At 46.3% G+C, this 23,668-nt stretch overlaps 1 protein-coding gene and 1 long non-coding RNA gene across 2 annotated transcripts in view; one reads left to right on the forward strand and one right to left on the reverse strand.

Annotated features, from left to right (window-relative positions):
* Window positions 1-10,853: 10,853 nt before the first annotated feature.
* LOC109286006 (uncharacterized) lies at window positions 10,854-16,739 on the reverse strand. Its single transcript, XR_009462712.1, has 3 exons — window positions 16,165-16,739; window positions 15,912-16,010; window positions 10,854-15,111 (listed from the first exon to the last, which is right to left on the reverse strand). It is a non-coding gene; the product is annotated as an uncharacterized LOC109286006 (long non-coding RNA).
* Window positions 16,740-16,860: 121 nt separating this feature from the next.
* Window positions 16,861-23,668, forward strand: part of PTPRN2 (protein tyrosine phosphatase receptor type N2) — a 1,024,661-nt gene continuing 1,017,853 nt past the window's right edge. Inside the window, exon 1 of the mRNA XM_019498778.2 lies at window positions 16,861-17,067. Within this exon, the coding sequence (XP_019354323.2) occupies window positions 16,971-17,067 (97 nt within the window). The 5' untranslated portion in view covers window positions 16,861-16,970. The remainder of the gene's footprint in view (window positions 17,068-23,668) is intronic.

The raw sequence follows: 23,668 nt of genomic DNA on the forward strand, positions 1-23,668 counted from the left end.
CTCAATACTCTCGGTGAGTCTGGGCTCCCCGTGCTTGATTTCACCCGCCAGGGATGTGGGACTGGGGCTAGGAGGTGCCCTATACTTGCCTTTCACCAGGGTGGTAACTGGCCTGGCATTTCTGGGGGACTGTCCCGCCACAGACAGTCCCACCAGGCCATCCATCCCTGGCAGGGTGCAGTTTTCTGTCATGCCCAGGACCATGGGATCTCCTCCTTCCCCATAGCCCCAGCCCTTACCTCCAAGGATGTTCCATGGGCAGCAACTCAGCTAAGTGTTGTTCCATCAGCTGCAGCAGCAAACTGCTGCCTCTTTGCAGTTCAGGGCTCAGCTCTTATAGAGCACAGCTGGGGCCTATTCCCAATCAGACCACTGCCTAATTGGCATTGCAGACAATTGCAGGCTGCCTAGCTGCCACTCAGGCCCCTCCTAGTAACAGAGCACCCTGAAGTGTGTGAGAGGGGAGACAGGAGCCCCCCTAGCATGGCCTGGACCCCTAACCAGAGCACCGTGGCACTCACCCTACAAGCTGAGACGGGCGGCAGCGGGGAGGAGACTGGAGCATGGACGTCTGCACAGGCTCAGGCCTGGCAGTTTCACAGTTGCCTGAGCCTGCATATCAGGGAGAGCCGGGGGCATGGCCTCCGAGCAGCGTGGGCTGCTCAACAGGAGGCTGGAGAAACAGCTGGGGAAGAGCCAGAGAGGGAGAGGCGGAACACCAGCTGGGAGACGCGGGCTCAGGAGCCGGGAGGCTCCAGCTCTAGCTTCAATTTCCTGGAGAAGAAGGCAGCTGCCCACCAGGAGACTAGCAAGGCAGAAGGCAGGCTTGAGGGTCGGTAAGAGCCAAGGAGCCCCGCTGGAAGGCAGTGATCAGGTGGGACGCTACTGGGGAATGGCGAGGCTCTGACTAGGAGCCCTGGAACTGGGACTGAGGGTAGACCCTTAAGTCCACAATCATCCTCAGATGGCTCCGGAGGGGACAGAGCACGGGGAACCATGAGCCCCTGGAAAGGGGAGAGAAGTGACGCCAGCAAGAGGGACCGGGGCGACGGGACCCCAAGTCAGCCGGGCTCCAGGGTGGGGACGCCGGAGGAACTGGTAGGGACGGGGCACAAGGGCAGTCCCAGTACCCCTGCCTGCTAGAAGGGAAAAGACAAACAAGTCCCTTAGGAGGGGGATAGAAAGGAGCCCCGAAAGAGAGAGAGAGAGAAAGGCAAGCTCGGGAGCTCCACCGGCAGGTGCTGGCATTTTTCAGTTGAGTTGTAGATGACCCAGCAGGGGCAAATTTATTTTTCTTGAAGAGGGGAAAACCTGCCCGAGAGCCAGGGGCGGACCCCTGAAGGTTCACGGCCCAGAAGACCCAGCCCTTGCAAGGCGGGCAGTATGGGGAAGATCTGCAGGGAACAGCATCAACCAACGAAGACAACCCCAGGGTCAAGACCCCTCTGGACCCCCAACAGGGAACTGCCTCCCCAACCAATAACACTGAAGACGTGGCAGGCGAGAAAAAGGAGCAGCGCCCAGACCATCTAGGTTGCACCTGAATAGCGTTTCACCCTGACATTGCTGGGAGGCAGGGCACCCACGAAGAGGTCCCCAAAGCCTTACAACACCTACCAGCAACAGTGTCCTGAGCAAAAACTGAGTAAACTTTCAGGATAGATTCTTTCACCTAGAAATTGCAACCTAAGGAGCATGATGCAGCCTCAGCTACATCACAGCCCGATGGCTGGGGAATTGGCTCCAAGGTTGGACCCAGAGAGTGGTAGTCAACAGAAGTGAATCATCACAGCACTCCGGGACCAGTGGTGTCCTCCAAAGCTCCGTCCTTGGACCTGTTCTTTTTAACATCTTTATTAACAATGTGGACACTGGTGTCAGAAGTGGACCGGCCAAACTTGCTGATGACACTAAACTTTGGGGTAGAGCTTCCATACCCAAGGATAGGCTGGTGATCCAGGCTGACCTGAATAGACTTAGTAAGTGGGCGAATATAAACCTGATGTCATTTAACATAGAAAAATGCAAGGTACTCCACGTCAGGAAAAAGACCCCACAGCATGCTTATAGGCTCGGCAGTGCTACACTCACTAGCGCCACGGCTGAAAGGAACTTGGGGGTCACGATTGACCACAAGATGAACATAAGCCACCAATGCGATGTCGCAGCTGGTAAAGCAAACAAAACTTGGGCTTGCATCCATAGATGCTTCTCAAGTAAATTTCAGTATGTCATCCTCCCACTGTACTTGGCCTTAGTGAGGCCACGGCTGGAATACCGTATCCAATTCTGGGCTCCACAATTCAAGAAGGATAATATCACATCTATACAGGTCCCACACTATTCTGTCATTCCTACTAGCTAGCTTTCTTAGGCCTATGCAGGTTTTTATCATTTGAGAGCTTCCTTCTTGAGACCATAACACAGTGCGTGCTGCACTTTCTGACCTCCAGCTACACATTAATTTTACAATTTATCCATAAAAATTAGCTCATAGTGGCAGTAGCATCTGCTTGAAAGGTATGAGAAATACCAGCCCTTATGGATTGTCTATTGATCACACTATTCCAAAGTGACTCATGGGTCACTCTCTCTATTGGTTGCCAAAAGCAGGCTGGTTTCCATCTAAAAGAACCCCTCTGTAGGTCTCCCCCCCTCTCCCCTAAATTGTACTGTAACCTAAAGGTTGCTAAAGGCAAGCTACACGCTCTAGATATATTTAGGGCACTCTCATTCTATTAAGAGAGAATGGGAATTTTTTCAGGAATTTCCTCTTGCTTTTTGTAGCCTTCTCAGGTAGTATCTACTTGGAGATTATCTAACTGATCTCTAATTGTACAATTATGTTATAATTAGTTAATTTAGATCTGCTGGTAAAGATCAAAAGTATACTCCAATAGGGCTGAAGCAGATATTACATCTTCTTTTAGCAGCATACCAGTCTCTGGGATCTGTTGGGTAGCTCTGTGTGGTTCAGCACATGCATCAACACCACACAGTAACATAAAATAAGCTAACAATATTCTTTTCAATCTAGGTATGTGTAACAGAGAGCCCCAGGCTCTCTGTTATTTCAAGATGAAGGCAGCCCAGCCAGGGAGCACTGCAGGGCAGGCAGGGTTCAGCAGCTGCCAGTTGCCAGGACAACAGGGGAAATGAGGCAATTAGCAGACACCTGCAAGCAGTCAGCTGACCGGATGTAGGCAGGGGCCTGGAAGCTTATAAATTGGGGCTGGCAGGGGAGTTTCTTCCTGGTAGCTGCCAGGGGAGGGAGCTCCTGCCTAAGACAGCCACCCAGGGATGCTGGACTGTCTGTTTTGCTGCCTACGGGAGTAGCGAGGCCCTGGGAGCTCACAAGACACCCTGGCTAAGAGGCACGCTATACTAGGGGTAAAGGTTTCCATTCTTATTATTATGTTATAGCCCAGGGGCTTACGTTTATGTTGCTGTTTGTATCGGAGGTTTGGGATGGGGCTTTAACGGGCAGTTAAGGAGGTCCCATTAGTGCCTACGGGGCACATAAGCATCTTAAGCCCTGCCCGGGGCAGGCTCAAGGCTCTAGTGAGTACTGAGCCCAGAGGGGGCACAGTGCAAGGCACAGAGACAGACGGGGGCCTGGGGTCTGGTGCCAGAGGGGCGCAGACACATAGTGGCCTGGGGCCTGGCAGACAGGGGCCAGGGGCCCAGTGATGGAAGGGACAGACATGGCCTAGAGCCTCAAAGCTAGGTCCAGCAGGTGTAGGGTAGGATATGGAGCCACACAATTAGCCCTTAAGGCTTGAGGTACCCTCTAGTGGCATGGTTACTGAGAACCAAAAGGGTGCCAGGGACCCTAATGGGGGTTCAGTGGAACCAGGGCTACGCAAAGGTCCGTGGGCAGCCTCCCTATTTATCATTATTCCAACAAGGTGTGGCAGACGAGACAGGAAGGCGCCCAACAGGCGGAGCGGGGCATGGTCACAGAGCCTGCAGGGGGCATCACAGTTACCCCTGGGACCCTGACCTTGTTACAGCATGTCTTTAAAAATTAAGCAAAACCTGAACAATCTCCATGAACTTTCATGGTTTGAGAAACGTAGGGCCTAAAGAATCCTAATTATATGGGATTTCATTTTGGTCAGCTAAGGATGTACACAGACTTAAAGGTATCACTATCAGTGCATCCTTCTGTAGTGATATAAGGACAGGAAAACTGCTCTAACTTTAACCCTGCTTCATTCCAGGACAAAGTTAGGACGATTTAGCTATTTGCTAACCTATATAATTACAGACTCATGTAGATGTAATAGTTGCAGCAGTAGCTCCCCCTCTCCTTTTAAAACAGCCAAGCCATACATTTGTCCAGACTCTGCATACATAAAGAATTATGTTTTGGCAAAAGTAAAATCACACACCCATTTTGCTCATCTCTAGAACTTAAAAATAGATTCTTCAAGGGTGCAACTCCTTTTTTGAGATATATTTGCATCTTTAAAGGCCAGAAAAGGATCTGGTCAATGAGGTAAATCATACTTATTTCTAAAGATCTATGTTTGAGGCTCACAGAAATTAAAATTAACCAAATGTTAAATATACAGGTATTTGTGGGTATTGGTTATTTTGTGATCCTTTAAAATCTCAAACTAAACTTCCTACTCCTCCTTTCCAAGTGCCTGTTTGTCAGGGAGTAGGGAATGGAGGTAAAAAACAAAACAAAACATTGCATCAGAAGCAGTTATTTTTATCTGCTCTTTCTGAATCTCTCTCACTTTTTTCTCCTTTTTCTCCTTGAATCTTCTAGATCATGGCTGTCCAACTGGTGGTCTGTGAGGAGCTAACATGCAGTCCCCAGGCTCTCACTTGGCCAGTGCTACCCCTAGTTTCCCGCTGCAATAGCAGCTGGACTCTCCTGGCTCCCCCAGGGCATGGGGGCAGCATGCCAGCATGAGGAGCTAAGAGTGAGTCCAGGGGTTTCATCCTGAGGGCAATCACACCCATGTGGTACAGTGTCAGGTGGGGGATGGAATTGCACCCACTCAGAGCATGGTGGGGTTGCCAGCCTGCATGAGTGTGCAGTGCAGCACGGAGGGAGAAGCGTATGCACAACTCTGTGTGTAGCCTGTGGCCCTTGCTGGGGCAGCCTCTGGGATGGGCTTACAAGTTAGACAGTCCTGTTTTAGAAAATTAAAAGCATTTAAAAATGCAGCCCCTAATACTTAGCTCCTTCATCTCTCACTGAAATGCATTGGCTTGGATTCTAGTTTCCTTCTGTTTTGAGATGAGGCTCTGATTTCAGCAGTGTATGTGTATTAATAACTTGGGTAGACTGAAATCCTTTTCCTTGAAGTGGCATATTCCTTGGCACTCTTTTTCTTGAATGTCTTTCCTTTGGAAGCCTAAGGGACATCATTCTTTCTTCAAATAATAAGCCAGCTGCTCAAACTGGAACAAAGGAGTTTAATTTGCACCTCTGGACCACTGATACTGTGTTTTTATACTAGAGTAGTAAAATCAGCAGCACATTTGAGTTGATGCTGGGCCTTAACTTGAAATGTAGCTTTTCTGGCTTGAAAGGGACCAGTTTGCCCCTCCACCCACTGGGGCTCTCTATCTGGAGGCGGAGGATGAAATTGATAGTTATTTCCTTTCCCTGCAGGCCCAGGCACCAAAGGAAGAAGCACCCCGGGGAATACCCTCCACAGCAGAGTGGCAAACGGTCACAGCCAGGACCGGAGCGGCACGCAGCGAACCGGTACCAGCTTCTCCAGTCCAACTGGTGAACAGGTACGAGGCCCTGGCGACCCTGCAGGAGATGGAAGGGGAGGAGGACATCCTTGGGCAAGAAGAAACACCACGTTCTTCACACTCCAAACAGATCAAGAGATCCACGATGACCCAGAGGAGGAGGCGACGAGTGCTCGTCATAGGAGACTCCATCCTGAGAGGTACGGAAGGACCCATCTGTCGCCAGGACCCCTCGGCACGAGAGGTATGCTGCCTCCCTGGAGCAAAGATTCGGGATGTGACGGAGGTAATCCAGGCCAGGATCAAGCCCACCGATTATTACCCCATGGTCCTAGTCCATGTGGGTACTAATGATGCGGCCAGGAGAACCCCCGATCACTTGATGGCGGACTACTGTGCTCTGGGCGGTGTGCTGAAGGAGTTCGGTGCCCAGGTGGTTTTCTCTTCCATCCTACCAGTGACCGGACGAGGAAGACGGCAGGAGAACTGCATCAGAGAGACCAACTGGCGGCTTCGGCAGTGGTGTCTCGAGGCAGGCTTCGGCTTCCTGGACAATGACCCGCACATCGCGACGAGGGACATGCTCAGCTGGGATGGGCTTCACCTGTCCCCCAAAGGTAAGCGTGTGTTTTTTTCTAGGTTGGCGGATCTCCTCCGGCGGGCTTTAAACTAGGCTCGTCGGGGGGAGGGGAGTACGAGGGCAGGGGAAGCTGTGGACCACCAAACCATGTGGCACCCACAAGGACAGCCCAGCCGGAAGAAGGAGAACATTGGGAACCTGAAAGCCATGGGGAGGCCAGCACTACAGAACAGGTAAGGAACAAGAAGGTAAGAAACAATGGGCCCCATGGGACTTGGAGCGGGGGGGCAGCAAAGGCACCAGTCGCAGGGCTCAAGTGCCTATATACTAATGCTAGGAGCATGGGGAACAAGCAGGATGAACTAGCGCTCCTGCTTGCACTAAACACCTATGACTTAGTGGGGCTAACAGAGACCTGGTGGGATTCATCCCATGACTGGGCGGTACATATTGAGGGCTATAGATTGTATAGAAAGAACAGGTCGGGGAAGAAAGGGGGGGGGGTTGCACTTTATGTCAGTGAGCAATACACATCAACCCTCATCAAGACAGAATCCGAGGTTGAGGAAGTAGAAGGATTGTGGGTTAGGCTACATGGGGGGCAAGGAGAAAGGGATTTGGTGGTAGGGGTCTGTTACAGACCCCCACACCAAGGGGAAGAAATAGATGCGGGGCTCCTGAGGCAACTCTCGGAAACCATAAAAGCTAAAGAGGCGGTAGTCATGGGGGACCTAAACTACCCGGACATCTGCTGGGAGACGCAGACAGCAAGGTCCCATCGCTCACGCAGGTTTCTAACTTGTGTACAGGACCTCCACCTGACACAGGAGGTGCATGGTCCCACTAGGGGGAATGCCATACTGGATCTGGTATTGGCAACGGGAGATGACATGATAGGGGACCTCCAGATCGGTAGCTATCTGGGAGAGAGTGATCACCTTATAATAGAATTCAACATAAGACGGCGAGTGGGTAAGGTAACTAGTAGGGTGAAAGTGCTAGACTTTAGGAAAGCTGATCTCATTGCACTCAGGCGATTAGTCAAGGAAGCACCGCAGAGTAGGAGTTTTGATGGGATGGGTGCCCAAGAAGGGTGGCTGTGCCTAAAGGAAACGATCCTTTGGGCACAAAGCAAGACGATCCCCGAGCGAGGCAAAAGAGGGAAAGGGGCCAGGAGGCTTCCATGGCTGACCAGAGAAATCCAGGGCAGCCTAAGGGCCAAAAGGGGAGCACATAAAAAGTGGAAACAGGGTGAGATCACTAAAGATGAATATACCTCCTCTGCTTGTGCTTGTAGGGAGGCAGTTAGGCGGGCCAAAGCTACCATGGAGCTGAGGATGGCAACCCAAGTAAAGGACAACAAGAAATTGTTTTTTAGATATATTGGGAGTAAAAGGAAGGCCCAGGGAGGAATAGGACCGCTGCTAAATGGGCAGAAACAATTGGTGACAGATAGGGGGGACAAGGCTGAACTCCTCAATGAGTTCTTTGCCTCAGTGTTCCTAAGCGAGGGGCACGACAAGTCTCTCACTGGGGTTGTAGAGAGGCAGCAGCAAGGCGCCAGACTTCCATGCGTAGATCCTGAGGTGGTGCAGAGTCACTTGGAAGAACTGGATGCCTTTAAGTCGGCAGGCCCGGATGGGCTCCATCCGAGGGTGCTGAAGGCACTGGCCGACGTCATTGCAGAGCCACTGGCGGGAATATTCGAATGCTCGTGGCGCACGGGCCAAGTCCCGGAGGACTGGAAAAGGGCTAACGTGGTCCCCATTTTCAAAAAGGGGAGGAAGGAGGACCCGGGCAACTATAGGCCGGTCAGTCTCACCTCCATCCTTGGTAAAGTATTTGAAAAAATTATCAAGGCTCACATTTGTGAGAGCCCGGCAGGACAAATTATACTGAGGGGAAACCAGCATGGGTTTGTGGCGGGCAGATCGTGCCTGACCAACCTAGTCTCTTTCTATGACCAGGTTACAAAATGCCTGGACACAGGAGGAGGGGTGGATGTCGTATACTTAGACTTCAGGAAGGCCTTCGATACGGTATCCCACCCCATACTGGTGAATAAGTTAAGAGGCTGTGATGTGTATGACTGCACAGTCCGGTGGGTGGCGAATTGGCTAGAGGGTCGCACCCAAGGAGTCGTGGTAGATGGGTCGGTCTCGACCTGGAAGGGTGTGGGCAGTGGGGTCCCGCAGGGTTCGGTCCTTGGACCGATACTCTTTAATGTCTTCATCAGCGACTTGGACGTGGGAGTGAAATGTACTCTGTCCAAGTTTGCAGATGACACAAAGCTATGGGGAGAAGTGGACACGCCGGAGGGCAGGGAACAGCTGCAGGCAGACCTGGATAGGTTAGACAAGTGGGCAGAAAACAACAGGATGCAGTTCAACAAGGAGAAATGCAAAGTGCTGCACCTAGGAAGGAAAAATGTCCAGCACACCTATAGCCTAGGGAATGACCTGCTGGGTGGCACAGAGGTGGAAAGGGATCTTGGAGTCCAAGCGGACTCCAAGATGAACATGAGCCGGCAGTGTGACGAAGCCATCAGAAAAGCCAATGGCACTTTATCGTGCATCAGCAGATGCATGACAAATAGGTCCAGGGAGGTGATACTTCCCCTCTATAGGGTGTTGGTCAGACCGCAGTTGGAGTACTGCGTGCAATTCTGGGCGCCACACTTCAAGAAGGATGCGGATAACCTGGAGAGGGTCCAGAGAAGGGCAACTCGTATGGTCAAGGGCCTGCAGACCAAGCCCTACGAGGAGAGACTAGAGAAACTGGACCTTTTCAGCCTCCGCAAGAGAAGGTTGAGAGGCGACCTTGTAGCTGCCTATAAGTTCATCACGGGGGCACAGAAGGGAATTGGTGAGGATTTATTCACCAAGGCGCCCCCGGGGGTAACAAGAAACAATGGCCACAAGCTAGTAGAGAGCAGATTTAGACTGGACATAAGGAAGAACTTCTTCACAGTTCGAGTGGCCGAGGTCTGGAACGGGCTCCCAAGGGAGGTGGTACTCTCCCCTACCCTGGGGGTCTTCAAGAGGAGGTTAGACGAGTATCTAGCTGGGGTCATCTAGACCCAGCACTCTTTCCTGCTTATGCAGGGGGTCGGACTTGATCTATTGAGGTCCCTTCCGACCCTAACATCTATGAATCTATGAATCTCCCTTAAGAGGCTAGACCCTGGGGATAAAGTTTTCAAAAGTGGCCATTGAGTCTGCTTGCTGCTCAGTCTTTAATTTCTCCTCTTTTTCAAAGATCAAGTATCCACACAACTTTATGATAGGGTTTGTGGCTGACAAGCAGCTATATCTGCTTTCTTTACAGCTATCTCAACAGCCTTTTGTGTTAAAAAGCTTACTGTATGTGACAGCATCTTGGAAATTGTTCTGTCTTCTTCTACGAACAGAGGACAGTGCCTGATAGCCCCAGAATCAAGCTACAAAGGCTGTTATATGCCTCCTTTTCCTTCTCTCCTATGAGATTTATACAAATACAGCTCTAAAGACTCCATTAATCTGGGTCAGCATCTCCATAAGGCCTTTATGGAAAAAGTCAGGTAGAATCCTAAATTAACCCAATATTACAGCATGAACCTGTGAGTAAAAGCTCCCTGCCCCCTGGCTTTCCTAGCAACAACCTTGCATATGAGATTGTGGAATTTTTTTTATGCACAACTCAAACCTCCATGCAAACTGAGGGATTGGTCTGGTACCAAACCCTGTAGGATTTGTACAGCCTTAGAATCAGCTTAAAATATGCTAACACAAACACTTGCATAACCAGATGTTTAGGTGTTCAGTTAATGCAAGTTTCATCTGTAGTTTTTAGTTAATATATGTCTCATCCACTGCTGTTCTCTCAGGTAATTTTTTCTAGCTGCATTTCAGCTCCTAGGCCCTGAACACTCCATTTTAGGCTCCTTTCCAACTGTTCTGCTTTGGCAACACACACAAAAAATATATTATCATTCAGCTAGAGCACTGGGAATAAAATAGCAGTGTCCAGCCCATCAGTCATCACAAAAATCAACCTACTTTTTTACCTTACCCCTTCGTTCAGCACTTGCTCAATCCTGGAGGTTTTTGTGTCTCCATCTTCATCTTGCCCAGCCAGGGATGTGAATGGGACCCTGGGGCTAGGGCAAGGAGTGGGACAGAGCTACTGGTGACTCATCCAGGGGATCAGCATCCTGGTGCTTAAAAATGGTGGCAGCAGTGCTTGAACTAAAGCTTATTTGACAAGCTTTAGTTGAAGCGCCCTGCCACAATTTTTAAGTGTGGGGATGATTTTAGGAGCAGAACGGAGCAGGGCAAGGTTGGAGGTGGGCTGCCTGCGGTGGGGTTGGGGGTTTCCGCTCTGCTGCCTTTGCCTTTACAGCTGCACACTGGCCAAGCCTCAACCCCTGCCCATCCAGCAGTGAGAGGCACAACTCACTGCCCCCACTGCCACCGGGTGGGTACGGGGTGTATGATCGGTGTAGGGTTCCTGGGGCAAAAAGCAGCACAGCAGAAAACCCCAAGCCCACAGTGGGCAGCCCGCATGTGCTGCATGCACAAATTGGGGGGGGGGGGCACATGCCTCCCATGCCTCTCCCAGGGGTGCACACAGCAGCAGCACACTGTCCCCACTTTGCCCTCTGGATGAACTGCCCACAGCTCTGTCCCGCTCCCTGTCCCAGCCCTGGGGTCCCATTCACCACCCTGGCTGTGCAGTACCCCACTCAGCTCCATCCCCTGCCTTTGCCCCACTCCCTCCCTCACTGGAGACCTTGATCTGTCCCCTCAAGCCCCTTTCCTTCCACAGACTTACCTGCAGGGTGCTGCTCTCCATGCTGCCCCGCTTCATTCCTGGCCACGCGCATACTGCAGCGGTGCACATGCACACGGCATCCAGGGCCGCAGCCAGAAGATATATTTATTGGTATATTATCAGCTACACTGGCAAAAAAAAGCTGATAGCCAATAATATTAATTTTCCTTTTATCAGTGCCGATCCAATATGGCACCAATATATTGGTGCACCTCTATGTGGAAGTTGTTACCCCTTATACCTAAACAGTAAGCCAACCCCTACTTTTCCAAGGTTTCTATAAAATGGTGAAGATGAAGCTATTGCAATTCTTATGAGAACAATCCTTGCAAGGCCTTTCTATCAAGTAAACACTCTTCTTTTCTAACCATACTGTGCTAAGAGAACAACCATTTAGTGCTGTTTCTAGGACAAAGCTGTGCTAAATCATCCTTTTTTTTCAGTGTTTCCTATTCATAAGAAATTCCCAAATACCCAAACACAATGTAGACTTAATTTGTAATGATGTAATAGTTGCTTAGTCACTCTGTCACAATTGCTTGCAACACTGAACACACCCTACTGCCAAATGAGCTGTAATTATGCACTGACATAGAAACTGCTGTATATTTTGCATTCACATGGTATCAACAACTAATGTCTTGCCGGCCCTAATCCTACAAGCCTTTACATCCATGCTGAACTGTAGCACATTAAAATCAATAGCTCTATGTTTATAAGGAGATGTATGATTCAGTGTTTGCAAGGCTGGATCCATATAAATATAATGCCATTCATCCAGAGACCTCAATGCTCTGCAAGCTTTACAGATATGAGGGGATCACTTAATTCAGGGGTGGCCAAACTGTGGCATGCATGCCACACATAGCATAGCCCATCTCTGTGTAGCATGTGGCAGATCAGGGAAGAGATAAGCAACACTGCAGCAGAAAGGTGGGAAGTACAGCAATGGATCCAGGTAGGGGAAAGGGATCAGAGTGACCCTCCAAGAGGGTATGGGGCTATCTTGTGGCATGCCTGCCAAAAAAAGTTAGCCCCCCCATCGATTAATTGATCGTGGAAATCTAATGACCTCTGGAAAAAATGGAAAAAGCCCTTAAAACGGCACAAAATAAATTTTTAAATGTTTAATAAAAGAGAGATGATTTTTCTGATGGCATCAACTGAGGCAACTACCCCAAGTTCCATGAAGCTCCATCAATTCAGATATGACATAACAATAGGCATAAAATTACAGTGATTTTTAGGTACAGTACAACTCCTCAATTTAAATTTATATCTGTATTACCACTGTTGTGAAGTGTGCCATGTAATGTTAATGACTGCCAATAATTCAGGCCTTTCCTTAACCTCTTATATTCTATCTACTGTTAGGCGGTGATCCAGCAAATACTTACTCTGTGGCATAGTGCTTACTACTATGAATTGTCCCATTGCCAGATAAAGCCTTCAGTTAAAAATCATTTGGAAACTTAAAATAATTCTTACCTTCTTATTTTTAGCTTTCAAAACATCATCATCATCACAATCAATTACAAATAAATGAAATCAAGGCTTCTACTCAGCTGAAATTAGACATACATTGAAGGAATAAGTTGCATGCTACAATAAGAGTGTAAACAAAATATGCTTGCTAATTTTCTAGACTGTTTTTGACTGTAAGAGCTATTGGTCTTAAGGGCTCTTTATATGCAAGGACACACAAAGGCAAAAAATTCTAAAAAAAGTGAATATAATTGTCTTAACATTTTTTTTATTAAAAAATCTCTTCAAAATTTAAAGACACTAACATATTTTCATAGATTTCTAGGGTTGGAAGGGATCTATTAGATCATTGAGTCCAAACCCTGCTATGGGCAGGAAAGAGTGCTGGGGTCAAGTAACCCCAGCCAGGTGTTTGTCTAATCTCCATGATTATTAAAAGACAAGTATTAAAAGACGATTCAAAACACACGAAGCTCATTGTTGATTAAAACAATTAAAATTTCTTATCCTATAAGGGAAGTAATACTGCTCTGTTTTAGAAGTGAAATGACAGTAGTGCAGTAGCGGTGACATGGTTAGTGTCCACCAATGTTAAGTTGCTGTAGCTTCTTGTTATGGCAACATAGCGTCTTGTGTAGATGTGCCCAGTGAGTAGCTGGTAGGCAATCGTTTAGAATCAGCAGCCATTAAAATGAATCGTTTGGTTGTTCTGGAAAGTTTGATTCTCCCCTATCAGTATATTTTTATCTATTCCTTGGAGAAACATTATTGACCCCAACATTACTGGCCTTTATATTGTCATGACCCAAAGGTCTGATTTTTTTTGTGTGTGCTTCGGCACTAAGAATTATCCCTGTGGGTTTGCAACTTCGTTGCACGGAGGAGTTCTGCTGCGCAGAGAACCCACGTGCAAAGGAGCGTTCCCGCCACTTTGCAGCGACCTTTGCAGGGTGCATTTCCTTTGCAACACAGAAATGCATGGTGCAAAGAGTTCCCGCTCGTCGTATGCAAATTTGTGCCCCGCAATTGGCTAGTTCTAAATTAGTCACACGTGGCGGCTAGCGATTGGCCTGCTAGCCATATAAGAGGCTTGAGCAGTTTCCGCCCAAGCCGAAGAGGACTCTGCATCCATCTCGTGGGGACTCTGGGTGTGCGCGGCAGGGTAATAGAAACCCTGTGTGTCGCTCAGAGGAGTTTGGCGGCCTGATCCACTGCCCACCTCTTCCCGTCTTCGAACGGAGCCTACTATAAGATGTAACGACGAGTTTTATGCGCGCTTGTCCTGGACATCCGGAGTTTGTCTGCGTGGAGCCTAGCAAGCTCCACGTGATTGTTCGTGTTCTGTCTGCGTGGAGCCTTGCAACCTCCACGTGTGTTCGTGTTTTTTGTTGTAACCGCAACTCAAGCAAGTTCTCAGCCTACACCACGACCATCTCGGTGTAAGTAAAATAATCTTAAAATCAACAGTTACGTGTCTGTGCCTAATTCTAGCTCGGCGCCCGCCCTCTCCAACCCGGCCTGCCCGGGCTGCCGGCCACAGCCCGCGTGCAGAGCGACGAAAGCGACCCGGGGTCAGACCCGGCGCGCACATATATATTTAAAGGATCTCTTATTATTTCTCTCTACCGTTGATGAATCTCATCATTTTCACAAGTTACTGATTTGTTTTTTAAATACTCATTTAAATACACTTTTAAAAAATCTTCCCAATACTTTGCACATTTATAGAGTTTTCTTGAAACGCTGCATGGTATTTAATACATTCTCAATAGCCATATAAGTATCTCATTAAAACAATGGTAACAATAATAATATGAAGAAATACTTATCTTCTGTTATGAAAAACAACTTGTTCTTTTGCAATGTCTGCCCTGTTCCTACCTTCAGGGTTTTTTTCCCCCTTTGCATTTCCCTGCTTTATCATATGATTTTTTTTCTCGTTTCTACAGCTATAAGCTTTAAAGCCAGATGGTTTTTGCATGACCCAGGAGGACATGCTGATTTATCTTTCAGCATTCTCATTTCTCATGTCTTTTCCCAATATTGCTTTTGTTTCTCTTTTCCCACCAATGTTCCCTGATCTTTTTTTTTTTTAGTTTTCTATTTTGAAATGAAATATCTTGATATTCTCTGCTTTTGTACATCGGCGGCTTAATTTCACAAGAAGTCCACTTTTTTGTGATGCCCTTTGTAAGGAAGCAGGGTTGTACTAAGTCAATAAATACCATGTTACTCCTTCCTTTACTCAAGTTTGCCAAAAGCTGTATATTTTTTGCACAACAAAGCACATTGCAGCTACTTTCAATTTTTAATATGGAGAGGTGGCCTGAAGAGACTACAGCTCCCAGCATGCAATGCTCTGTCTCCACATCTGCAGGAAGCTATTTAGCCTTTCCAATTTCTTCCAGAACAAGCTTGTTCTGTACTTATTTGATTACCATTTCACTGTCTTCTGAGCTGTGACAAATTCAGCTATTGTATTTCTAACATCTTCCTGCTTTACAAGGTTCCTGAAAATGAATACGTAGTGATTGTGCTCAAGCAAAGTAGGGAAATAAGCCTGATACAGAATGTAACTAATGTCATTACTGATGTAAAGGGTGAAGATGATGATGGAAGAATATAAAAGTCCAGTTGCAGCATATGAATTTAAATCTACTGTGTGTTGGGGAGGTGGGGGACCCTAAAGTTGTAATCCAGCTGTATATGGTATTGCTGAGCTGTCTATAAAAGGTACCTGCCTTTGGACTAAGTGATACTGAATAGCACCAGTACCTATCTGGTTATTCAGAAAAGTGGGATGCTGGGATTAGCCTGACAATTGTAAGGTTACTGGCATTTAAACCCAGCCCTCCGAAGGATCCAAAAAAATAGAGAGAAGAAAAATGCTCTGAGCTGGCAGAAAATGTGGGATTTTCTGTTTGCAATTCTTGGAGGTATGAAGTCTGAGACCTGAATTAATCCCTGGCTATTCAGTAAAGTGAAGGCTGGGTGCTAACCTGTCCCTGATGAAGCGAGCTGTTGCTCACAGATGTTTTTGCAGCTGATTCAGTTAGTCTAGAAAGGGTCCCTGAAGGTGATACTCCCAACACCATTAATCGCAGTCTGCAGGGGTTGGCTTGTCTTTTGGGCCTACACAACGTGTCTGCACAGCAAATACTTTCTATTTGAAGAGGCCACGAGGACACTCCACCTGCTCCCACATTTTACATAAACTGAGCTGCTCTTGGCAAGAAGTTGTACATTACACTTAGACCACACTAGGGACACTCAAAATGTGACTGTCCCCTGTTAAAGCTCGTTAACTCACCCTCAGCGCGGCAGGAATCGCAGAGCAGCAAGCAGTGGCAGATTTAGAGTTAGTGGGGCCCTGTGCACAGCTTCGTTTTCAGGGCCCCCTCTTGGGACCCTGCCAAGAAAAAGAACAGTTGAGACAGCGAAAAAATGGCGAAGCATGTTCTTTGCTAGACTACTTCAACAAACCACTTTTAGAGCACAGTGCAGAGCGCAGAAAGCCTGGACTGTTTCATGACTTGCAACACTTATTGAGTAGAGTCACTTACCAGATGAATCCTGCACTTTGGGGCTCCCTGTCATTGGGGGCCCGTGCCACTGCACAGTTGGCTTCATAGTAGATCTGCCACGGGCAGCAGGGCGGGATGGGCTGTCCAGGGTCATCCAGGCCTGCCGGAGCCAAGACCGTCCCTGTCCACCATCCTCTACAAAGCCACGCTCTGCTCCCCACACTTCCCAAGCAGCCCCACCTCCCCTGAGGGCTGCCTCAGGGCCCTGCTCAACTCCAGTCGCCCTGCCCCTGCCCAACTTGCAGTCCTCCAAGCATCCAAGACGCAGGTCCTACTTGCAGCCCAGGAACAGGGAAGTCCTGTTGCTCCCCACAGCTGTGCAGGGGGTATGAAGTCTTCCCCTCACTCACTTGAACACAGGGCAGGGCACGAGGACTCTCCCTCCTCGCTCCCGGTCCCTGTGCCCGTGTGGGGAGCCAGGGGCGGCAGCTCGCCGGCTCAGCAATCCCGAGCCTCCCTGGGGGGCGGCCTGGCGGGCAGAGGAGCCGTTGGGACACGGCGGTGCCGTTGGCCGAGCCGTTGGGACGGAGCGAGGGGCGGGGCGGGGCGGTTGGCCGAGCCGTTGGGGAGGGGCGAGGGGCGGGGCGGGGCGGTTGGCTGAGCCGTTGGGGCGGGGCGAGGGCGGGAGGAGGCGGTGGCGGCGCTGGGCGCTGTCCGGGGTGTTGAAGCGGCCGCAGCGGAGCGGAGCCGATCCGCCGCCGGGAAGCGACGCCGGCGCGGGCGGCATGGACTGAGCTGCCCGGGCGGGACGGGGCGCGGCGGCCGCTGCCTGCGATGGACCAGGCATGATGGGGGCGCTCGGCTCCGTCCTCCCGCTGCTGCTGCTGCTGCTGCTGCTGCAGGTCCGAGCCGCCGCCCCAGCCGCCACCGCCGCCAGCTTCGGTGAGTGCTGCGGGGCATCGCGCGCCCCCTCCCCGCCGTGCCCGCCCCGGGCGCCCACCTCGACCCGCCCGGAGTTCACCTCGCGGGACCCCCGGGCCCTTGCCGCCCCCCGGCTGGGATATGTCCCCGTGCCCTCCCCCCCCGGGGGGCTGGGCGCTGACACCCCAGCTCAGGCCCCCCCTGAAGGCCGTGCAGGAGCCTCCTGGAGCCGGCCCTTCCTGGTCCTGGCAGGACTCACTGGGTGTCCTGCGGAAAGCTCCTAAATCCTGGCTCAGATGCCTCAGGCTACCCCGGCCCTGCGGGGAGCTTGAGGGGCTCAGGCTGATTTGGAGAGACCCCAACACAGAGCTGTAGGCGCCTGTTCCAGATCAGCCGTCCTCTGGCACCAGGACCCTCCTAACTGGATTCTCCCCCAAACTGTCTCTAGCCACATCTGCTCACGGGTCGTGGCCGCCAGGATGACCCACTGGGCAAGGGGAAGGCCAGGACTTGGGGAGGTCTGGACTTGGCCCCACTGTTTGCCTGGAGCAATTCGTGGGATTGGCGCGTTGCAGCCAAACTGGCTTCCTTTGAAGAGATTCCTTTCTCCATAGTAATCGTTCAACACAAATGAAACTTTCCCAAGAGCCAATGGCCCATTTTGCTCCCCCTCAAGCTAATATTGTTCATTAAGGAGGATTTGATTTTTGTATAAGGCTTCAGGCTAGACTCCAGAGATGACACGTTTGTGGGCACAGGGGTGGCCAAGACAGGTGTTTTTAAATTTTGGAGTTGTGACAGCAGCAACTCTCCCTGCTGCTACAGTGACGATACCTGCCCCCCCGGCCAGGCTGGGGAGGGGAGAAGGATTTTGTATCCAAAATCTGCAAATAAACTACCATAATTTTTTCCTTTAAAAAAATGCAGTCAGTTCTACACTGCTCTGTGACACGAGTCTGTTTTTTCACATCCTGAATTTTGCTTTTAAACCCCTTTTTCTTGCCACCAAAGGTCTGGCAGGATGGGGCACCTCTAAAGCTATATTTGCAGGTGTTCTTGCTTTCCTTGTGGTTCTTCTCCTCATCTCAGGAATGATGCCTGAGTTCTTGTTTAAATTTCCTTGCATGGAAGGGGGTGAGCAAAGAGAAGGCTTTATTTAAATGGTGAATCTTATCAGATGAGGAACAATTCGAAGGGAAAAGCTCAGTAACAGTAAGGCAGGCTGGCCATGGACCATGGACTTGGTTATTGAAATAGTTGAAATGTCATAGGTTTGTTTGAAGAAGAGGAAGACAAGAGAGCCAGGAAAATAAGTAGGACTTTTATTTCTGGGAGTGGAACCTGGTTTTTGTCTCTCTTCCTTTTGGAGTCTTATTACTCTCTCAAGATAATCTTATAAATCTTGAGTTCAAAACATTAATTATGCTGTTTTACATAAGGCTGCTTTAATTTTAGGCAACAATTTACATTTGCTTTTCTTGCTAGCTAATCAGCATAAGGTGTTTTTGGTTGTAGGGTATGGGGATATATTTGTTTCCTTCTGATTCCTTTTTTGGGTCATAGTTCTGCTCTCTTCATGCACCTAATGCAACTACCATATGCAGAGATGCATTATAAATGCAGGGGTCTGTTTTAAAAGTATTGTAATTACAGAAACATATTTATATTTAGTTTCACTTTTAGTAAGTGATCCAGTAAGAATCCCTATGGACTAACTTACAAAGATATTTATATTATCCCTGCAGAAATTGCATGTTGACCATGTTGATCTAATATACATTTTTGGCAACAATTTTGTTTAAGTTTTTACAATACAATTATGATTTTCATGAGATGACCTGTTTATTTTCTAGTATACCTACATAGTTGTGTCAAGATGTTGGGGGTTGGCAGGTTTAAGTTAATTAAAATATTAGATATCTGGACCTTCTTTCTTGGTTGGTCCGTTTATCTCCATTTATAATGCATATGTTTTTGCAAGTTTCTCCTGTATGAAGGTGTTTTTGTAAGATATGGTTATCAACAAGACAACATACTGCCTTTTGCTATTTCCAATTATTGATGTCTAAAATTCTGCTTTACTTATAGCATTTTTCATACAAGTAAATGTGGAAGTATATGGAACCTTTCCCCTACCCCTCCATGAAAAAAATGGCCTAAAAGAGATGGTCTTATCTTTTCCAGCAAGGTGTTCATTTTCTCAGAAAAGGAAAACAGCTGAATACACTATCTAGTATACTCAGAAGTCTCTGATAAAACACTAGGGCTGCTAATACAATATATTAAATTAATCTGTATTTGTTAGCGGGAAGCTATCTACTTGAATTTGTGGAGGATAACTCATTTAACAATAGTTTTTAAAAATAGAAAACCACCTCATAAGCAATATAAACTGATTATGTTTTCTAAATTCACCTGAAAGATAGGGTAGTCCTCTCTCCTACTAATGGTTATGTGCATCTTTTCAGCTAGCCAGTTTTTCCTCCTAAAAAACTTACATGGGGGAAACAGCAATATCTAAAACACCTCTCAAATACACAAAGAAAGCAGGTTTACTGACTTTGGGTACAACTTTTCATATAAAAATGTCATTTTCACACAGACAGGCCCCCTATAAACAGGGAGAGTAGTAAATGGCTTTCATATTATATGTCTTAAGTACCATGGGAAGGTTAGGAATAAAAAAAAAATTGTGAATGTTTTTTTATCTCTGTATGGCATTGAAGGTGTGTAATGTTTCATTAGTTGTAAAATACTATACGTATGTCAGTATTAACTGAGATTGCATTAATCTTAATATTAGTAAAGAAAGTAATTATGTTATTGTTTGTATTTTATTATGATTACTTTAACTTCTACCCCAGGAATGCAGAAGATGTACAGAAATATTGTTATTTTTGTGAAATGCTAATATTTTAATGCATTTTGAAATATAGCAGTATAGTTATTTAACAACTTGATTTTAGGTTTTGCATTTTTGGCCTTTTTTTATGATCACAGTACTTTCAGTTGTTGTAGAAAGTACAGTTTTGGTAACAATTTCTTCCATGTGTCCTGTATTAAAAATTGTCTTCAAAGTTATACAAAACGCCATATCAAAATTTGTTGTAAATGTAAGCCTATACCAAATGGGCTATACTGCTATGTTTTCATTGGGCACATCCATACGAGATACTTAATGCCCATTGGACTAATTCTACTGCACATTAGTGCGGCTGGCAAAAACTGTGCTAATGTGCAGTAGATTAGTCCATTGGGCCTTAAAAATCACATAAAAAGAGTTAATCTGTGCTAATACGCAGTAGCACAGATTCATGGCACATTGATGAACAAGTAGATGCTCCCAGTAACAAAACCCCCAAGCTGTAACACTTCATTTTAGGAACAGAAAAGATCTTTTTGTTGATAAAATGATAAAGCAGTAACTGGAGGTTTCATTCATGCTTGTCATGTATAGTGAATGAACAGAATGAGCTACATTTCTTTTCAGTTGAAGGCTATTTTTAAAAATGATTGGTAGAAGCTGATTACATAACTTAAAGACTTTTATATAATGTGCATGTTAATTGTATGAGATTCACAAAGTGCAGTGTACTAAACAACTGACTTGGACTTCAATTCCAGAATTACTCGCGTGAGTCAAGTTGAGCAGATGTATAAATGACTGCAAGATCTGGGGTCTAATGTAACCAAATAAATACTGAAGCTCTGCATATGCATGTAGCTTAAAAATGATTACAGTATTCTTGAATCACAAGAGAGCTGAATAGGTAGTAGGACTGGTGAAATGATACAAAAAGATTTCCCATTTTGGTCAACGTTTTGAATTCAGTTTAAGGTGGCCTAAAGTTGTTGCTGTCTGATTGGTATTCATTGGGAGTGGCAAAGAAGTGAATATCAGTCCAGTACTTAATAGAGAGGTAATAATGTTACCAAATCCACCACAGTTATTTAGTGGCACCCTTGAGAAGCCAAGGACTGAGCAGATAGAGAGGGGACTTCAGCTCAGCTCATAAATGGTTTAGCTCATGAGACTAAAGACATCTGCAGCCCTTCTGTGTCCTCATGACCCAGGTAGAGGTTGTAGCTGTCTAGCTGAGCAACGTGGGGAAACTTGCACTATTTCTTGTTCTCTGGATCTACTGGCCTCTAGTTTCTAGTTATGTTAACCTAGAACCTTTCTACCAGCACTAATTATATCTAAAGATAATGCTAACATATAATTTAAGTTTTTGTATAAGTTGTTATTTTTAACATTGTTTATATGCTAGATTTTTTTCAGAAACCAAGGCTTTGGGCATGATTTCTGGAACAAAAACAGTTAATTTTTAGTTTCACAAACTGGGAGAAAGAACAGGGGGTAGGAGGCAGGAAGTAATAATAAAACATCCAACAGAAAGTGGAAAATGAAAGGAAGCAGTTTTGGTTTATACTAGAAATGATACTGCATCTGTAGTATTATAAATGCTAAATGTTAGGGTTTTCTGCTTAGCTTTTGACACTTGGCTTTCAATGTAATACACCCTTATGTTGATATGGCAGTGGGAGTTGGAGAGTGGGAGAGAGCAGGAAGTATTTATCTCTGTGTGTATGTACCACCTCATTTTTAAAAACTTTTTCCTCCTTATGTGATTCTGCATTTTTCTTAATCAGAGTACTTTGCATCTTTTCTTGTATTTTGCAAATAAAAAGGAAAACTTGTATTTTGATTTAGAAAATACTAATGAAGACAGACCAAGATCTGCAAGAAATTGTACTAGTGCTTATAATTTAGCTCCACTGAAGTGATCTGCGCAGGTTTGTGGCATTGGGCAAAATTAAGAATTTGAATGTGCCTTTTCAATTCCAAACTATTATCTTATGTTTTCTTACTGTCCAGGCCTTTACCATACATCTTGTGCTTGCTGAGTGGATAAGAAATGAATTCCTTTTGGTATCTACAATGAAAATACAATAGCTATACAAGCTTTACCATACAGTACCATCAATTAACCATAAGATAAAGGAGACAAAAAATAATTACTGTATTCAAAATCCTAGGGCAGTGTAATAATTTGCTAAAATGCTCACTAAAAGGAATATTTTAATGATATTGACATATTAGTAATATATAAGCTGTTGTCCTAAGGTGTTAGAATTAACACTTAATTGGTTTATAATACAGTTATCTGTAATAATTTTTTAAAACACCAGTCCAGAGGATCTGCCATTAGAAATAAAAGGATATTTCAGTCTTCATGTCCCGTTAGTCTTTTGCTTTTAGGCCATGACTGCCAACAGAAACACATATGGCTGGTTAATGTTAACTGTGTTGTAGTGGTGACCTGAATTTATTTTACTGTAGGTTCTAGTGTAAATGTCCACAACCCTATTGCTATGCAGTGTTTATTAGAAGCCAAACTTGTTTCTTACAAGATAGTTTAGGACAAATTTTACAAATAAAATGCTGGTAGATAATTTATAATTAACTTAATGAGCCAGTTCAATATTCAGAAAAGTTCATTTTTCACATAGTCTAATCTTCCTGTTTGCTGTCAGGTTCATTGGTCTCATCTTTTATTGTACAAGGTTTCCACTTGTAGCTAATTTGCCTTTTGGAGAATCTTTGAATAAAATCATATCTGGCTTTAAAATGGTAAGGAAAGTAATTAAACTTAGTAGAAACTAGAATTTGAAATAATTTCCACGTTATTCAATTGTTTCATAAATTATTCTACTGAATCAGACCTTTGAAAATGTTATTTATAAAAGCACACCATTATTGCTGAGTGATGGATAAGGTTATATCAGGACACACCTTGCCAGCTCACAACTGGAAAACCACACCAATAAAAGTTAAGGGAAAAAAAATCCTGCATTTCTTGATGCTTGTACATTATCTCTGCCAGCATGATCTCTGCCAGCTCTCAATGGGAGTCTTACTTCCATTTCCAACAGATACCAGAAAACCAATATTTATTCAAACTCATTCACTAGCCTAAAGCCTTAACAGTAACTTCCGCTTTATTTTTATCAACAAATCAGCACAATGGACTGCCACCCATTCTATACATTTGAAAACTTTTTCTGCCTTAGTGTTGCTTAGGTCATCATCAAAATTCAGAGACAGATTTTGGGAGAGACGGTTGTCAATGGGAAAGGTCTACTTTGGGTGAGAGGAGAGCAGAGTTGGAAGAGAGGAGTATGCAATGGCAGAATGGGAGCTTTGCTTATGTGAAAACAGCTAGACATTGGACAGAGGAGAAGAATGGGTACAGGTAACATATTTTTGTGGAAAGGAGTTTAAAGGTCAGGTGAAGTGCTAGTCTGTAGAGGCATAAAAGTTTGGGGAAGAGAATATGTGAGGTGAGAAAAGAGCAGCTTTCTAGAGGAGCTGGGGTGGGGTTTAAGATCTGGGGCTGGGGATTAAAGGGATATGGTTCTTGAGGTGGGGGAGGGGAAGGGGAAGGAGCAACTGGGTGAGATTATGAATGTGTGGAGTAGTTGGTAATTGATGTAAATTTAACAGTGTTTTGGAGATAATTGGGGCAGCAGCTCTGTCATTCTACTCAATGGACGTTATTTCAGGAAAGGAAGGGATCTAAACCAGTGATATCAGAGTGATATCAGAGTGAATCATGCT

This window comes from Alligator mississippiensis, chromosome 5 (assembly GCF_030867095.1).
Source record: "Alligator mississippiensis isolate rAllMis1 chromosome 5, rAllMis1, whole genome shotgun sequence".
Taxonomy (NCBI): Eukaryota; Metazoa; Chordata; order Crocodylia; family Alligatoridae; genus Alligator; species Alligator mississippiensis.